This window comes from Vicia villosa, linkage group LG3 (genome assembly GCF_029867415.1).
Source record: "Vicia villosa cultivar HV-30 ecotype Madison, WI linkage group LG3, Vvil1.0, whole genome shotgun sequence".
Lineage (NCBI taxonomy): Eukaryota > Viridiplantae > Streptophyta > Magnoliopsida > Fabales > Fabaceae > Vicia > Vicia villosa.
The window spans coordinates 28,464,455-28,481,255 of record NC_081182.1 but is presented as its reverse complement, the minus strand read 5'-3'; the positions used below and the strand labels follow the sequence as shown (position 1 = coordinate 28,481,255).

General features: G+C 30.5%; 1 protein-coding gene and 1 long non-coding RNA gene across 2 annotated transcripts; both read left to right on the top strand.

The window, feature by feature from the left end:
• The first annotated feature begins 2,130 nt into the window (after positions 1-2,130).
• Positions 2,131-3,024, top strand: LOC131655264 (uncharacterized). Its single transcript, XR_009299692.1, has 4 exons — positions 2,131-2,417; positions 2,520-2,570; positions 2,707-2,747; positions 2,854-3,024. It is a non-coding gene; the product is annotated as an uncharacterized LOC131655264 (long non-coding RNA).
• A 3,728-nt stretch (positions 3,025-6,752) lies between these two features.
• LOC131655263 (RNA-binding protein 1-like) lies at positions 6,753-8,440 on the top strand. Its single transcript, XM_058925157.1, has 2 exons — positions 6,753-7,091; positions 7,295-8,440. Exons 1-2 carry the CDS (start codon positions 6,846-6,848, stop codon positions 8,156-8,158), a joined length of 1,110 nt encoding a protein of 369 aa, XP_058781140.1. The 5' UTR covers positions 6,753-6,845; the 3' UTR covers positions 8,159-8,440.
• Positions 8,441-16,801: the final 8,361 nt, after the last annotated feature.

The window sequence follows — 16,801 nt, the reverse complement described above, 5'->3', positions numbered from 1 at the left end:
TTGAAAGTTGCAGAAGGAAGAAAGTTGTAGAGGTGAAGAAGAGATGAAGCCTTAAGGAGAGGTTGTTGTGTTTGAAGAGAGAAAGTGCTTATTGAAGGAGAAAGTTGAAATGCTGCAGAAAGAGACATTAAAGAGAAGACAAAGAGCAAGTGATAGAATAGATGTAAGGGAAGTGACACGATGGACAAAAGGGTTCCATTTTAGAAATACCTGATGGACAAAAAGAAGTGAGGGTGGACAAAGCGATTTAGCCCTGTTTTCAAAATTTTGCTTTTTGAAATTGGCAACCAGGAAGGACAAATATTTGAATTTGACAGCAGAAAAATAGCCCTTGTGTACCACCTTTTTCAAATGCTTGGAAAAATGAAACCGTGAAATGCTTTTTGGTTCACTTTTTTTGTACTTTCATATCAAATATTTTGTCTCACTTGAACTATTGAAATCAAATTTTGTACTTTGAGAACAAATATTTTGTCTCAATTGAACTATTTAAATCAAATATGTTAGATGTCTAACTAATAGTACAATTTGGTTAGAAAAAGTAAATTTTGGAACATTTTACCACCAAATCAATGAGATGGAGAATAAAGAAGAAAGGTTAAATTTAGGTTTTCCAGAGCCATTAATTTTCTTATATTATAGATATGAATCTTTAGTAGTTTGGTTAAGATATTTATAATTTAATTATTTATCATACAATATGTCAAAAGGATTTCGTCATTGCTTATTTGATCACTAAGAATTTCGTAAAAGTGATGAGATTAAAAAAGAATGAAAACTTAAATATATATTATTTTATTATTTTATTATGTAATTAAACACAATATTCAATTTTTAATTTTAATCCATAATTGTTTTTGCTACGCGTCTTACATCCATAAACTTAAATAAAATAAATAGAACATCTTCCAAATGGAACTTATCCAAACTCGATAAAAAAAAAAACCTCACTAACAACTTTAATCAATACAATTTAAGGATTTATGAGTTTAAGTTATCTATTGATGTAAGCATTATAATACAAATATTAAAGACTAACATTAAACAAGATAAAATATAAATCTATAATAATAAAAATAAATTAATATAATAAAAAATTCAAAAATTCAAAAAATACTTTTTTGTAATTTTTTTCAAATAAAATAAATATTAATATTGAAAAAAATGCATATACCAAAATTCATCTAAATTTTATCAAAGAACTAGTAAGATACCCGTGCTTCCGTACAGGTAAATTTATTTAATATTGTATAAAATTTAATTAGATACGTATAAATTAAAAATGAATGGTTTAGTTATAAATGGAAAATAATCATATAAATTCAATTATATTAAATAATCATATAAAAAAATACTATAAGATGGAGATAATAAAAATGAAATATTAACATTTAAAAATAAAAATTATCTCTCAATTAATAGTAATTGTTGATTAAAATAAAATAGCTACTATGTTGATAATGACCCGTGAAATAAAAAAATTGTTTGATGTGATATAAAATATATTTAAAAGCAAATATAAAATAAACAATAATCATGGAAATTTAATTGTATTAAATAATAATAATAAAATCGTGAGATGGAGAAAAAATAAAAATAAAGATATTATCTCTCAAATAAAGACAATGATTGATTAAAATAAAATAGACATTATGTTGATAGTGACCCGTGAGATAATAAATAAATAGAGAAAAAAATTAAAATGAAAGTAAGGAAGTGTGAAAAAAATGTGAGAGAAATTTGAAATTTTAATTAAGATAGAGAAAATGTGTAATGATCGATTAAAAAAATTAAATATTGAGTTGATAGTGACCAGTGAAATAATAAATATTTTTGGGGATAATAATTAAATGATCGATTATTAATATTTTTTGTGATTAGAAAAATTAAAATGAAAGTAAGAAAGTATGGAAAAATGAAATGTGAAAGAAATTTGAAATTTTTAGTAAGATTAAAATTTAAAAATAGATTATTAATATTTTTTGTGATAATAAATAAATTAAGAAAAATTAAAATGAAAGTAAGAAAGTGTGGGAAAATGAAATGTAAAAGAAATTTGAAATTTTAAGTAAGAGATAAAAATTTAAAATAAATATCTACAATATAAGAAAGTTAACTGATCTGGAAAAACCAAAAATGCCCTTCTTGCCCAATATTAAGCCACGTGTATAGGCTTAACAACCAGCATTGCATTTTCTTTAATTTGGAACCATCTTGCTTTTCCACATCTCCACACTCTTTCAAATTTCAAATAAAAATTTTCATTTTACAAACTCATTTCTCTCTCATCTTTCTATCCAAACTTCTACCCTATCTATGTAACCTTCTTTTCTTTCTAATCCTTTCTCCTACAACATGATTTCCATTTCAAATTTGTTGGTGATGAATCATGTTTCGATTTTTTTAAATTACATGAGGTAAATCCTTTTGCACGGATTTGATTTTTGAAACCCTTTTAATCAAAGTTGTTTAATTTCTTTATTTTGCATATGATTCTATTTTTTGGTGGTGTAAATCAGACATGCAGGACTTTCTTGGAAGAGTTTTGAATATTGTCAATGATGAATTTGGTATTGTAATCCTTTTCCCCAAAATTCTGATTTTTATGTTTATGTGTAATCTCCCACTTCTCTCTTCAATGCTTCTTCTTAAATTTTACATATATGTTTTACATGTTTGTTTACTGACTCCGTTTTTCTTTTTCAGAGTTTTTGGTGTTGCTTTTCTGTGTTTAGATGGTTTTCAGGGTTAGGGTTTCACTTTTTCACCTAAACTTTTAATTTTATCTTTTTTCTATAAATTTTATATTTGTTTTCATCATCTTTATAAATTTCAGATTGAATGATTTTTCAGATCTACTGATTCAACTGCAAGAAGAAATACGAAGCAACACAAGTCTATTAACTTCTTCATCTCTGTGATTCTTCATATTCTCTCATGTTGTTGGTTTTTGTTTTTTTTTTTTGAATTTTAGATTTTGATTTCAATGTTGCTGGGTTTTTTTTGCTATTGAAGGTTTGATGATGTTAACACTATTTCATATTCTCTCATCTTTAATTTATTCTTAACTACTAGGTATATTATAATATTATAATAGTAAAAGAATATCAATCAAATGAAACAATTTTATTAACAGTTCAATAGACATGATAGAAATATATATATATATATATATATATATATATATATATATATATATATATATATCTATATCTATATATATATATATTAAGACATTATTTTTCATTTTTATATTACTCTTTTAAAAAAGTATTGACCATTTACATTTAATTTTTTTATCAAAAATAAAAGACAATTAATGATAGTTAATTGTGAACCAATTTTATTTATTTAAGCAAAATATTATGATTTTATTTTAAGATGGTTGAAAAAAATGAACTTATGTTCTCTCTTCTCTACCACATTTAATTTAATTTAATTGATTCTTTGATGTTATAACCACATGGAGCTGTATTTTAAGCAAAGGAGAATTTGAAAACTTAAAATGAAATAAAATTAAATTACATGGGTACTATATCACTATTAAACTCTTGTATGTATCTAAGCTATCAATTAAAAATAAGTAAAATTTAAACACTTGAGTACATAGGTACCTGCTACTATATATTATGATATGCACTTGAGTACATAGGTACCTGCTATATATTATGATATGCACTTGAGGACATAGGTACCTGCTACTATATAGTAGATATTCATATTATGATATGCTATTGGCTCTATGACTTTAACAACACCATGCCCCTCTATCTTTTTTTGGGATGACAAATAAAACACTATTGTATATTTTATTTATCATATCAAAATAACATATATAAAAATAATTTTAAAATAATTAAAAAAGAAAATATTAAATAATGCAATCTCTCTACGAATAATTAAAAAAAGAAAATATTAAATAATGCATTCTCAAGATAATATAGATCTTTTATTGCCATTTTTGAAGCTCATAATAAAACTTAAATTAATTTAAAGATAATAAATTGAAAAAAACCACTTTAGAGAATTTTTAGGGAAGGGAACGATTTTACTTCCCATTTTCTCTCCTTTTTCTTATTCATTATTAATTGTTTTCTACTTTATTTTTTAAAATAAAAAATAACCAATTTTAAGAAAATTAGGGAGAGGTGATTCACGTTTCATGTTTTTTTCTTTTCCCAATTTTGAAATAATTAGGGAAGAGGTGGATAACAAACAACCAATTTTGAATGTTTATGTACTAAGTTTTTTTTTTTAATAAGCAATTTGGACCTAGCGGGTTTCGAACCTAAGACCTTGAGAGGAGCACACTCTCAAGACCCAAGTGATTCACCGCTAGACCACACATACGCACACTATGTACTAAGTTTTTGTTCTCTCTTATACTTTTTTTTTTATCAGATATCCTCTTTGATTTTTATTTTTTGTGTGTTTGGTTTGGTTTGATTTTATTTTTTCTATTTTTATGTTTCATGTGTATTCTCATATTTATTTGCATATTCTTTTGCTTAATGATTATTTTTACTTTGATTTCATACTATTTATCAAATAAATCTTTGATTTCATACTGAAAATAAACTTCATAAAATATATTTTAAGTATTTTCATTCTATTTTCTCCAAAAGGTCTATTAAAATAAATATATATGTGTTTAGTATTGTTGTTTTATTTATGAGTGAATGATTTTACCTAGGAAGAAATGGTATGTCTTTTTCATTAAAATGAAAATTAAAAATTATTTAGCTTTTTCACCTGTCTCAGTTTATCTTTTTATATCTTTCAGGAGGAAGTGGTTCTAAAGAGATGTTGGCTTGCTCTATACTGGATTTGAGGAAACTTGCTTCTTGAAGATTCTTAATGAAAAATTGTGTTATGGACAGAAGATAGTTTGTTTTGGGTCATTATAACCAATCTATTATATGTATTATATATTTAATATAATCGGTTATACGTATTATATGTATTAAATTTAGATTGGAAGATTACAAAACCAATATGTTATATGTATTATATATTTAACATTGAATGAAAATTATTTATTATTTTTCTTCTTAAAATATAACTTACTCAAATTATTTAAAATAATTTTAGTTTAAATTCTTTAATTGTGAATCATGTATTATATATTTAATACTGTTATTAAATGATTCATATATTAAAATCAAATGTGGTATTCTCACCTTTTTTTTTAAATTCATGTTTCTTAAATTTTATTTTTTTAATCAAAATATGTGTTTGTTTTATATATTTTATTAAGTGTTTAATTTTCATGATGATAATGTGAATATTAACGGGAACATGTAGTTACTGATTAAAATACTAAATATTAACGGGAATATGAAGTTACTTATTATAATATTGAACATTAACGGGAACATGAAATTACTGACACAATATTGAATATTAACGGGAACCTGAAGTTACTGATTAAAATATTTTTTATTAACGGGGACATGAAGTTATTGATCACAATATTGAATATTAACGAGAACATGAAGTTACTGATTAAAATATTGAATATTAACAGGAACATGAAGTTACTGATCACAATATTGAATATTAACGGGAACCTGAAGTTACTAATTAAAATATTTTTTATAACAAGAACATGAAGTTACTTATCACAATATTGAATGTTAACGGGAACATTAAGTTACTTATTATAATATTGAATATTAACGGGAACATGAAGTTACTGATCAAATATTGAATATTAACGGGAACCTGAAGTTACTGATTAAAATATTTTTTATTAACGGGCACATGAAGTTACTTATCACAATATTGAATATTAACGGGAACATGAAGTTACTGATTATAATATTGAACATTAACGGGAACATGAAGTTACTGATCAAATATCGAATATTAACGGGAACCTGAAGTTACTGATTAAAATATTTTTTATTAACGGACACATGAAGTTACTAATCACAATATTGAATATTAACGAAAACAAGAAGTTACTGGTTAAAATATTGAATATTAACTAGAACATGAAGTTACTGATCACAATATTGAATATTAACGGGAACCTAAAGTTACTGATTAGAATATTAAATATTAAGGGAACATGAAGTTACTAATCAAAATATGAATATTAACGGGAACATGAAGTTACTGATCACAATATTGAATATTAACGGGAACCTGAAGTTACTGATTAAAATATTGAATATAAATGGGAACATGATATGAACATGAAGTTACTGATCAAAATATAGAATATTAACGGGAACATGTTATTGATCAAAATATTTTAAAATTAATAGGAATGAAGTTACTGAGCAAAATATTAATATTAACGGGAACACGAAGTTACTGATCAAAATATTGATTATTAACGGGAACGTGAAGTTACAAAAGGCTGTTTAGACACAATTTAATTTTCGTGATTTCAATTTTGTTCCTTTTTTTTAGACACAATTTAATGTTAATTGTTCTTATTTTTTTCCACAAAATATTAATTACTTTTAATATAATTTTTTTTATTAAAAAATATACATCTGAAACAAATGCGCGTCCCGTACCCGAACCCGTGCGAACGCACGGGTTTGTTACTAGTTAATATTGAAAAAAAAATGCATTTACCAAAATTCATCTAAATTTTATCAAAGAATGTGATTAGACAAAATTGATACGTTAAGTTGGTTTATTATTGGGCCGAAATGTCGAAATGGGTTTAATTGGGCCTCAAGAACTAAACTCATATAACACGCAAGAATCAAAAGATATTCCAAGTGTGACGAAGAAGTTAGTTAAAGTTAGAGCTTCCGGAACAGAAATAGAAATAGAAAAATAGGGTTTCCAAAATTGAATTGGGGATTCAAAGGGGTTTAGGGTTCATGAGCAGTAGAATCAATTTCAACATGGATTCTGATAAAGCCAAACTCTTCGTTGGTGGCATTTCTCGCGACACTACCGAAGATATCCTCAAACACTATTTCGCTAAATACGGTGACGTTTTGTATTCCACCATCTCCTTCGACCGCGCTACTCGAATCCCAAGAGGGTTTGGCTTCGTTACATTCTCTGATATTGGTTCAGCTGAAAAAGCCCTTCAAGATAACCATGTTATTCTTGGACGAAAGGTTAGTTTTTTTCTTTTCTTTCTTTGTTTGCCCTAATTCTTTGTTTTCACTCAAAAAGGAAAAAAAAATGTTTTTTTAGATATTCAATTTACAAAAAAAATAATTTTTGAGTGAAATATTGTTTGTTTTGTTTGCATGTTTTTTTTATGGGTTTGTTAATTGTTTGATTTATGGGTAGTCTTGTTTGGTTGTTGTTTATATAGGTAGAGGTGAGAAAAGCTATACCAAGAAGTGAGCAGTTACAACAAAATCAGTTACAGAATCGAGGGGGAAGTGGCTATGGTAATTATGAATGTAACAGTGATCAGATTAAGACTAAGAAGATTTTTGTAGGAGGTTTACCTGCTAATATATCTGTGGAGGAGTTTAAGAGATACTTTGAGGGGTTTGGTACGATAACTGATGTGGTGGTGATGCAGGATAGTGTGACTCATAGGCCGAGGGGGTTTGGGTTTATCACTTATGAGAATGAAGAATCCGTGCAGAATGTTACGGTGAAAAGTTTTCATGATTTGAATGGTAGGCTGGTTGAGGTTAAGAGGGCTGTTCCGAGGGAGGGGAATGTTGGTAATGATCGTTTTGGTGGGAAAATAAGGTATAGGATTGATAGAGGAGCGGCTGAGATGTTTCCTCATTCTAGTCCTAGTAACATGGTTAATGGATTTTCGCCTTTGCCTTGGTATCCTAGTGATGTGGGATATGGGTATGGATCAAATGCTGCCTATGGTTGTTGGTATCCTATGGGTGCGTATGGTGGGAACGGATATGTAGCTCCATCTGATGTTTATCGGAACTTCTGGTATGGGCAAATGGTAACTGGTCATCAGGCGCCGCCTTATGTTAATGCTATGCCAAGTGTTGCATATGTGGGTGGTGTTGGAATTGTAGGCGGTGGTGCTGAAACTTGGGGCTACAATGCCGTTCTTGAGTCCCCAACAAATTATAAATTTGGCCAACCGTTAATCGCGAATGGATTTGTTCCATGCAATATGCCATTGCCTCATGGTGTAAAGCAAAATGTTGGCACTTCAAGTTTTAAACAAAGTAATGGGGAAATTTCTATCTGACAGACATCAAAGGTTGCTGTGCTGGGCCTTCATTCATGTAGGTAAAGGTAAATACTTGCTGACTGCTTCATCTGATCTGTGAAAGATCAGTATATTCTTTCCTAGATTGTGTAATAGCTAGTCGTTGGGCCTTTCCACATGTCTCAAATCTGTAGTTTAGCTACTTAACTTGTTTAATTATGGAGATTTATCAGTAGAAGATTCAAGCATATGTAAAAATAGTTTCATGCAAATCATTTTATCCATGCTTCTTTTGTATAACACACTGTAGTTCGTTTCCCACTCTCTTTGCACCCGGCTGGTTATGCAGCACTTTATTTTGCTGGTATTTCTAGCAAGTTAGAATTCCTATTATTTGCTTCATAGATTCAATTAGTACATGGAATATGCATCATGAAAATGTGTAGATTTGAACTTAAGTTGCTTTCTTCTGTTCTTCCCTAGTAAATTTCAACTTGTGTGGTGTTAATTTGCATTGTGCAGCCTGAGAATCTCGCAAGTTGCAATAGATTTTGTCTTTTTTTCTTGAAGATTATTAATTAAACCTTGGATTACATAAAGTTCCACTAAATTGAGTTCACGCCTATGTTATTCAGTCAATTGAATGTATAAATTACATATTCATGTTCTCGCGAGTAGATATAATGCTAGGTATTACAGCATTCAAAGTTGGATGATGCATAAATGTAAAGTTTATAAATGTATAAATGTTATGGTGACTAGAAAGAATTGGGTTGTTATTTGTCAATAGTTTTCAATTTTTCTATTTGGTGGCCAAGACTTGTTGTAGTAGCAATAAATAAAGGGATCTGGGTTTATTTTCTTCCCTAATCAGCTAAAATATATAACAAAAGGGTTGAATTACTTGATCTCTAATAATGTCCAATTGCCAATGTGTAATGCCAACGTACGACTAAGACACTTATAATTTTATGGTCTACAGAGACAATTTCGCAAATTATTTTTCAAAATGAAGATCACTTTTATCATAAAATTGAAACGACAATTATTATGAAACAGAGATAGTAATTTTTATAAAGCAATGTTTATACGTATCACGGCCATATATTTTTATAATAACAAAAATGTCTTTCTTATTATTTTCATTAATAGTATGTTACAAACTTTTCATTAATAGTATGTTACAAAAATCTTGCCATATCGAAAAATTCTGAAAAATTATATTTTCAATAGGGAGAATCAGAGCTGTCAAAAAAAAAATATAGGGAGAATTAGACAATCTTTGTTGAAAAAGTGTTTGATATATGATCGGCTTCCATATGGCAAGATTCTAACTTCGGGGCTGCACGTGACCTGGGCCGATGTTAATGTAAATGCTCAGTGAAATATTTTATTTTGTACCACAACATTTATCTTTATACCCCTAACATGTCAAATTTGTCATTTGTATTTTTAACTAAATTATTATTTTATTTTTTTAACTTTTATTTTTCATACTGGAACACTTTGCAAGAGAGTTCCGGTAGTCATTTTTCTCATTTTTTAAGTTTTATTTTGTGTTTCGGAAGACTTTGCAAAAGAGTTCCAGTAGTCATTTTTAACTTTTATTTTGCATACCGGAAGACTTTGCAAAAGAGTTCCGATAGTCAATTTTTTATTTTGTTTATCGGAAGACTTTGCAAAAGAGTTTCGGTAGTCAATTTTAACTTTTATTTTACATACCGGAAAACTTTGTCAAAGAGTTCTAAAATAAAAATGATTTTGCAAGAAAAGTGAAAATTCTGACGAATTAACTATTTTTTTCATATTGGAACACTTTCAAAAATGTTCCTGTATGATAATTTTTTTACCGGAACACTTTTAAAAAGTGTTCCGGTTTGTATGCGTAGGGGTACATTTTCTGAATTTTTTTATAAATAGTAAAAAAGTAAAATGATAAAATTGTTAGAAATATGGAAGAATAAAATTTGGTATTTTAAAAATTGTAGGGGTATAATGCTAATTGTTGGGGTATAAAGTAAATTTTTCTGTTCAGTGATAACACTCGGCCTTGTAGCTTCAAAATGTATATGTTCAATCTCTTTATTTATGAATGATTGTAGAATCGTCATTCATATCTCTTCAACTTATATAAAAAAATTCTCTTTCTTCATTTTTTTTAAAAATGAGTAATAAATGTAAAAAAAAAACATTTTTTAAAATTAACCGTTAGATTGAAACATATTATCATGTAGATCATATTTATAAAGTTTGATATTAATCTATGATGATTTACTATACCATCAATATATTCAAAGATTAACGTCAAAATGAATTTTCACGTAACGTTAATTTTGAGGTAATTCAATGACAAAGTAAATCATTATAAATTAATCTCAAATTTTGTAGGTATGATATATATATATATATATATATATATATATATATAATATATTTCAATCCGGTGATTGATTTTAAAAAATATTTATTTGACATGAAATTACGAGCGAGTGTAACTCGTGGTGTAACTCTTCGGGTATAATTTGACGGATCCTTGTGTGAGATCCTTTCCGCCTATATAGGCGATCAATTCGTTGGATTCTCATGTAGGATCCTTACCACCCATAGAGGCGATCATTTTGTTGCATCCTCGTTAGGGTCTGTGTCTCATATAGAGAGGATCACTTCGCTGGATCCTCATTAAGGTTCTTATCGCCCATAGAGGCGATCATTTTGTTGGATGTTCATGTATGGTCCTTGTCCCCCATAAAGGAGATCACTTTGTTGGATCCTCAATAGGGTCCTTGCCGCCCATAGAGCCGATCATTTCGCTAGATTCCCAAATTAGGACCATTGCCTCCTACATAGGTGATCAATTGGCGGTATCTAGCTGAGGGTCTCCGAACTCACCATCTTCCTTCACCTCGCCCTAAGCATTATTTGTGGCGACAGGATTCTCCGGCTCCGGTAGGGCACTGCCTCCTTGTCTACCAACACACTTCCACGAACATTTTGAGAAAATTCAGGAGGCTCGTTACCTGATTAAGATAGAGGAGGAGGATCTTCTCTTTGTCACGCTCGAAATAGACGCCAGAAGAAGACAACACCTCATCGGTGAACTCCGACACTTCCTTCTCCAAAGCTTTATGACGAAGGATAGCAACATTCAAGGACTCTTGCAGAGATTTCTTCTCAACAGAAATATCTTTAGCCTTGGCTATAACATCTACCATCTTCTTATCCGATTTCTCCTTGTCTTGCTGGAGGGACTACAAAAATTTCTAGCTCTCATTATAAGGATGCATCTACTCCTAAAGATTCGCCTATTGATCTTTCACATTGTCGTTCCTTTTATGCTTTACATCGTGTAACAGAAGCGCCCTGAATAAAAGATTATCCTTCATGTTCATAATGGTCGGGATCGGATTAGAAAGAAGGGCTTGATAATCACCAGGGAATTCCATGTAAAAAGGGAGGTGAGAGGTTTTGAACTTGATGGTGTCGAAGACGACATCTCTCCACAAAGACACATGAGTAGAGAGAACTTGCTGGTATGAGGCGTCGTGGCTTCCACCTTGTCGGTAGTAGATCAGAATCATCTTCCATCCTTTCAGCCTTTCCATATAGCGAGTTTAGAGTTGGTTCCTCAGCTGGACTTTTCCTTCCATTGATGTTGAAACCATCATGATGGCTATGGAACTATTAGTACCCGGACTAGACAACTTAATATTCTCTCACCTTTTCGTACGCTCCTCGTCATAGATTCTTGCCATTTGTTCTGCAAAACAAAACACAAATCATAAATATTATCCAAACGCCTACAAAAGGAAGGTAATGGGCGATTTACCTATATAGGCGGCAAGATATTTACCGCCACGACCAGATCTTAATCATTTTGCGAAAGTCCATAACATCAAATTACGACAAATAGTGAACAATCCTCTTCTCCTCGAGGGACATGAACCTCAAATCGTGCCCCGTGATTACCACTGGATCATCCGCCCAAAACTAGGGAAAAAGGAGAATCGTCAACTCCCAACATTCTGAGGAATTCATCTCGCTTCGTTACACGGATGAACTTGTCCTTCTAATATTTGTAATGATTTGATTGGAACGTAAAAGGGCTCTCCTTTGCCTTTTACCCAGACACCTGACCTTTTCGACAAATTAGTGGTGAAAAAGAAGAAAAATATTCATGTGGTCGGTGTACTGACCAGGTTTTCTCATACTATCTCAAAACCTTGATATAGCTAGCCACAGCTATTCGGGAACAGTTGAGAGGGAGCAACATTGAGAACTCCTAAGATCTACTCAAAAAAATGGGAAAGAGGGAAAAGAACTCCCATTCTTTCATGGAAGGGAGGTAAAAGTAGAAGTATGGAGAAGGGGTTCGTAGGGTACATGCATGGTCACCCTCTCCTACGTCAAGCAAATCTCCTAAATTACTTAGTCCTCATCCCTGGAAAAAGAAACCTTCACTCCAAATCGGAAAAGGAGAATTTGTTCTCAAGAGCGTAACTTGATCCAAATAGCCAGCATCCTTGGACACTATGGAGGAGATAGACATTATCCCTTTTGTTCCTGAGAAAATAGTAGAACAAAAAGAAGCCACCACCGTCGTAATTGTAAAAAAAAAAGGCACTAACCTAAAGCCATATATTCTATAAAACTCCATCTCAAACATAACTTCACAAAACCCACTCACTACAGATAGTTAAGAAAGGGTGATTCATACTTGGAAGAAGGTTGCGAACGAAAAAATAAAAGGGGCGGATAGTTAAGGAAAGCTAGCATGAATAGAGAACAAAATGGAATAACGTGTAAAGAGATAAATCTTCTATAGTGGAATCAATAGAAGGTCCTCTAGAATTCCTTATATATTTGAAAAACTCAGCACATTTCCGACACATGCCACTAACTTTTAAGGTCTCCAAAAATAGGTCATCATTGCTCACATCAAATGAAAGTAAGTATGATCTGCGGGATTATTGATTGACATTCCCAACTGACATTTTTAATTAACCGGGAGACATCTGGCAGCTGACTCATCCTTCAGGGGCTCAAGTGAATAGGACCTTCAGTTGAGGGACATGCCCTTTAAAGAACCTTTTGCTGAGGGATTAACCCTTTAAATATAGTCGTCTTTAAATATAGTCGTCTTCAGCAAGTGACTCACTAGTAAGGCGAAGAGCGCACTCCAAATGAAAAAGGAGCTTAAAAACACTTAGTCCTTAGTTTTCTAAAATATTTTCTCAAACAATCGTTCCTCTAAAATTTTATCTTTACATTAATGCTTTTTTCTAAAGTTTTATTCCACAATAATGTAGAAAAAATATTGAGATGCCATAATAAATAATAATTTTGATCATTTTATATTAATAAATTACATAGAAATAAATAAAATTGATTGTAAACAGTCGCACACACTACTAAGTATGAGTCTATTTACAATGCTAAATTGATATTATTTGTTGGTGCAATTCGGGGATCAATTGATGAACATTTTAACTCGGGGACTTTATTTTTAAGCAACACAATTTGTTAAAGACACACATGCATACTCATCCAAAAAATTTAGGTGATAGGTGTGTGGGTTATCCCACTTATAAATGCTTAAGTGTTCACATTCCTAACCAATGTGAGACTTGTTAAGAGTCCTACATCGGACAATATATGGCTTGAATATGTGTTTACAAGTGGGAGCAATCAACACATTTACAAGTCGGTTTTGTAGGGCTGAGTTAAGTCCAACCATATTCTTAATATGGTATCAAGAGTCTCGTTTAAGATCGGATAAACCACCTGCTATCAGGTTTCCGTTATCAGGTCACACACCGTTTATTTACACGCTCTAATTATGTTTATTAGTGGAGGCAGTCTTTACCTTAAAAGTCAATTTTATAGAATTGAATTAAGCTCAACCACGTTCTTAATAAGACTTCCCCAAACAATTCAAATTTAAAATTCTTTTTCAACAAATTTAAAATTCTCAATAAAATTTAGAAACCATCATTAATAACTATTTTCATTTATATACTACCATACCTTTCATTTAATTTAAAAATATTTAAAGTGAACAGTTAAATTAATTTATTATTAACATATAAAAAATGATAATTTAATTAATTTGAGTAATATTTTGTATAAAAAAATTATTAATGAGTGTGGATTTCCTGGCCTACAACAGTATTGTAAAGAGTATTTGAGAATATCCAATGGCTATTATCAGTTTGAAGTATGGAAAAAGAAAAGAATTGAAATGACTTGTAATAATATTTGCATGAAAATAGCATAGGCTGTTTGTAGCCGTCGGGAAAGATAGTTTTGGGTACAGCTCGCGGTGTCAAATCAGTCTTAGTAGTAGACTTCTATGCTCTATATTCTGTAATGTATTCTCATAATTTTCAATTCATTTTCACTGATTTTCCTCTCAAAGATTCTCTTGTCACAAATCTAGTTATGTTGACCTTGCCCACAATCAGGTCGTGATAAATTTATGACTTGATGGCTTATAGATTAGACGTACTGTTGAATACAGCAAACCTGATTGCGGAATTATGCTGCTATGATACTATGGATTACTCCATAGATACTGCCAAACATTGTATCATGTCATCAATCAATGCCATAATCACGTTCTTACGCTTATTTTGGATCTGGTTTTTGAAGAAAAGTATTATCCATTCATTTTAAAACAGAGTACTACTTGTTAATAAAACTAATATGCTCATCAAAATATATATTGCAATTATTAAAATAGATAATAACTTTATTGAACTAATCTTATTAATCATTGATTTGTTTTTTATCATAAATAAATATATAATTTGAGAATACTAATGTATAAAACAATAATTTGATGAATACTAAAATAAATAAATTAAGATTAATAAATGAAAATAACATTTGTATTTGTTCTGGAGTGGACAAAGACCCATCGGGGGAGTTCAATCATGTATAACCCAATTGCAATTATTCAATGTATATAATCAAGGGTTAAATAAGTTTTTGGTCCCTGTAAATATCTCAAATTTCGTTTTTAGTCCCTATAAAAAAAATGTCGACATTTAGTCCCTATAAAATTACTTTTTCATTCACTTTTGGTCCCTGTAGAGGGACTAAAAGTGAATGAAAAAGTAATTTTATAGGGACTAAATGTCGACATTTTTTTTATAGGGACTAAAAACGAAATTTGAGATATTTATAGGGACCAAAAACTTATTTAACCCTATAATCAACATTGGTGTGTACTTCTTTTGATCTCAACTTTTTACTTCATTTATCTTGTACTTTATAACTGATTTTAGCGCCGGAGTGTTAAGCTTGTTGATCAACACCACATCAACGTAGAGAAGATCAACACCACCGGTTCAAGAGTTCAACATCATCAATCAAAATCAATTTTGGTTCTTGCGTGGAACAATATCGTCGTCAGTGAGAAACGACATCGGATTCCCACAAAATTCCACATCAAATCCTGTTTGATCCAAAGTCAAATCACTAGGAGATCGTATATGAAGTTCATTTCATTCCCATCCTTGCGATAGAATGCATTTCCCCCAGCTTCCCCGATCCATCTATTGATTTCGAAAATTGTAATTAAGAAGATCCAAAAGGAAACCTTAAAACAAAGATGATCCCTTCATCATCAACTCATCACATTCTCCTTTCGAATCTTCGTTTTGTTTAAGCCTTTTCGTCACTCTTTCTGAAGTTCTTCTCATTGAGGAAGCTTCAACAGATGTGGATGCTCCAGCAGCTAAACAGGCCAGTACCTTTAAAGCCTTTATTTTTTTAAACTTATCTTCTCTTGCTTGTTTCTTCATCAGATTTTTCATCTCCTTCTTGAAGTCTCTCTTTTGTATCTTAAATAGCTTTACTTTTCCCATTTTTTTAAGAGGGGTGAGATGTGAATGTTTATACAAAACGTCTGCCTTTATAGAAGTTTTTTTTAGCAATGTTCAGATCTGCTTTAAAAATTGCCTTAGGAAGCTTCTCTTGTCAAAATAAGATTTTGATTATCTTGTAAATTGTAAATGTAGTGCTAGCCTTCTCTCCAGCCAATAAGTTTTCTTAAAAAACTACTTTGTTCTATTTTCTTATTTTACTATACCTTCTATCTTTTTTATTACAACTGTCTTCCTACTTTATTGCTATATATTTTTTATTATTTAAATCTTAGGTTTTGGCTTAAACTGATTAATGGTTAAGCAAACTCTACAAACTAGATGGATTCGTTAAAGTGAGACAAGTATAATAACATAAAGTGTCTTATTCATTAAGGAAGCCAATACTTGGTTTGGATCTTAAGGCTTTTAAAAAATGAAGATGAGGTATACTAAGAACTATAAGTAGAACTGACTGGTTCATCAGTTTATTCAGATAAGCCAAATAGTCTTGATCATCCTCATCTTCTGGTGGTGGTGAAACCTCCCTTCTCTTGGGATTCCTTATTGTTGTTTCGGAGGCTCTGCTTCTACCTTGAGTAGTAATTCCAACAACAAAAGTGCCTTCTAGGACAACAACAAAAGACCCTTGAGCCCGTGCAACCTTCTCAGCCTTCTATTTTTTTTCTCTGGCTCGCCTCTTCATCAATTACTTTACAACTTTCTCGACATCTCTCTTATCTGCCTTGAATGGTATTCGATTTTCCATGTTGTTGAACTGTATAAACCTGGAAGAGAAATGTGATCTGTTTAGGTT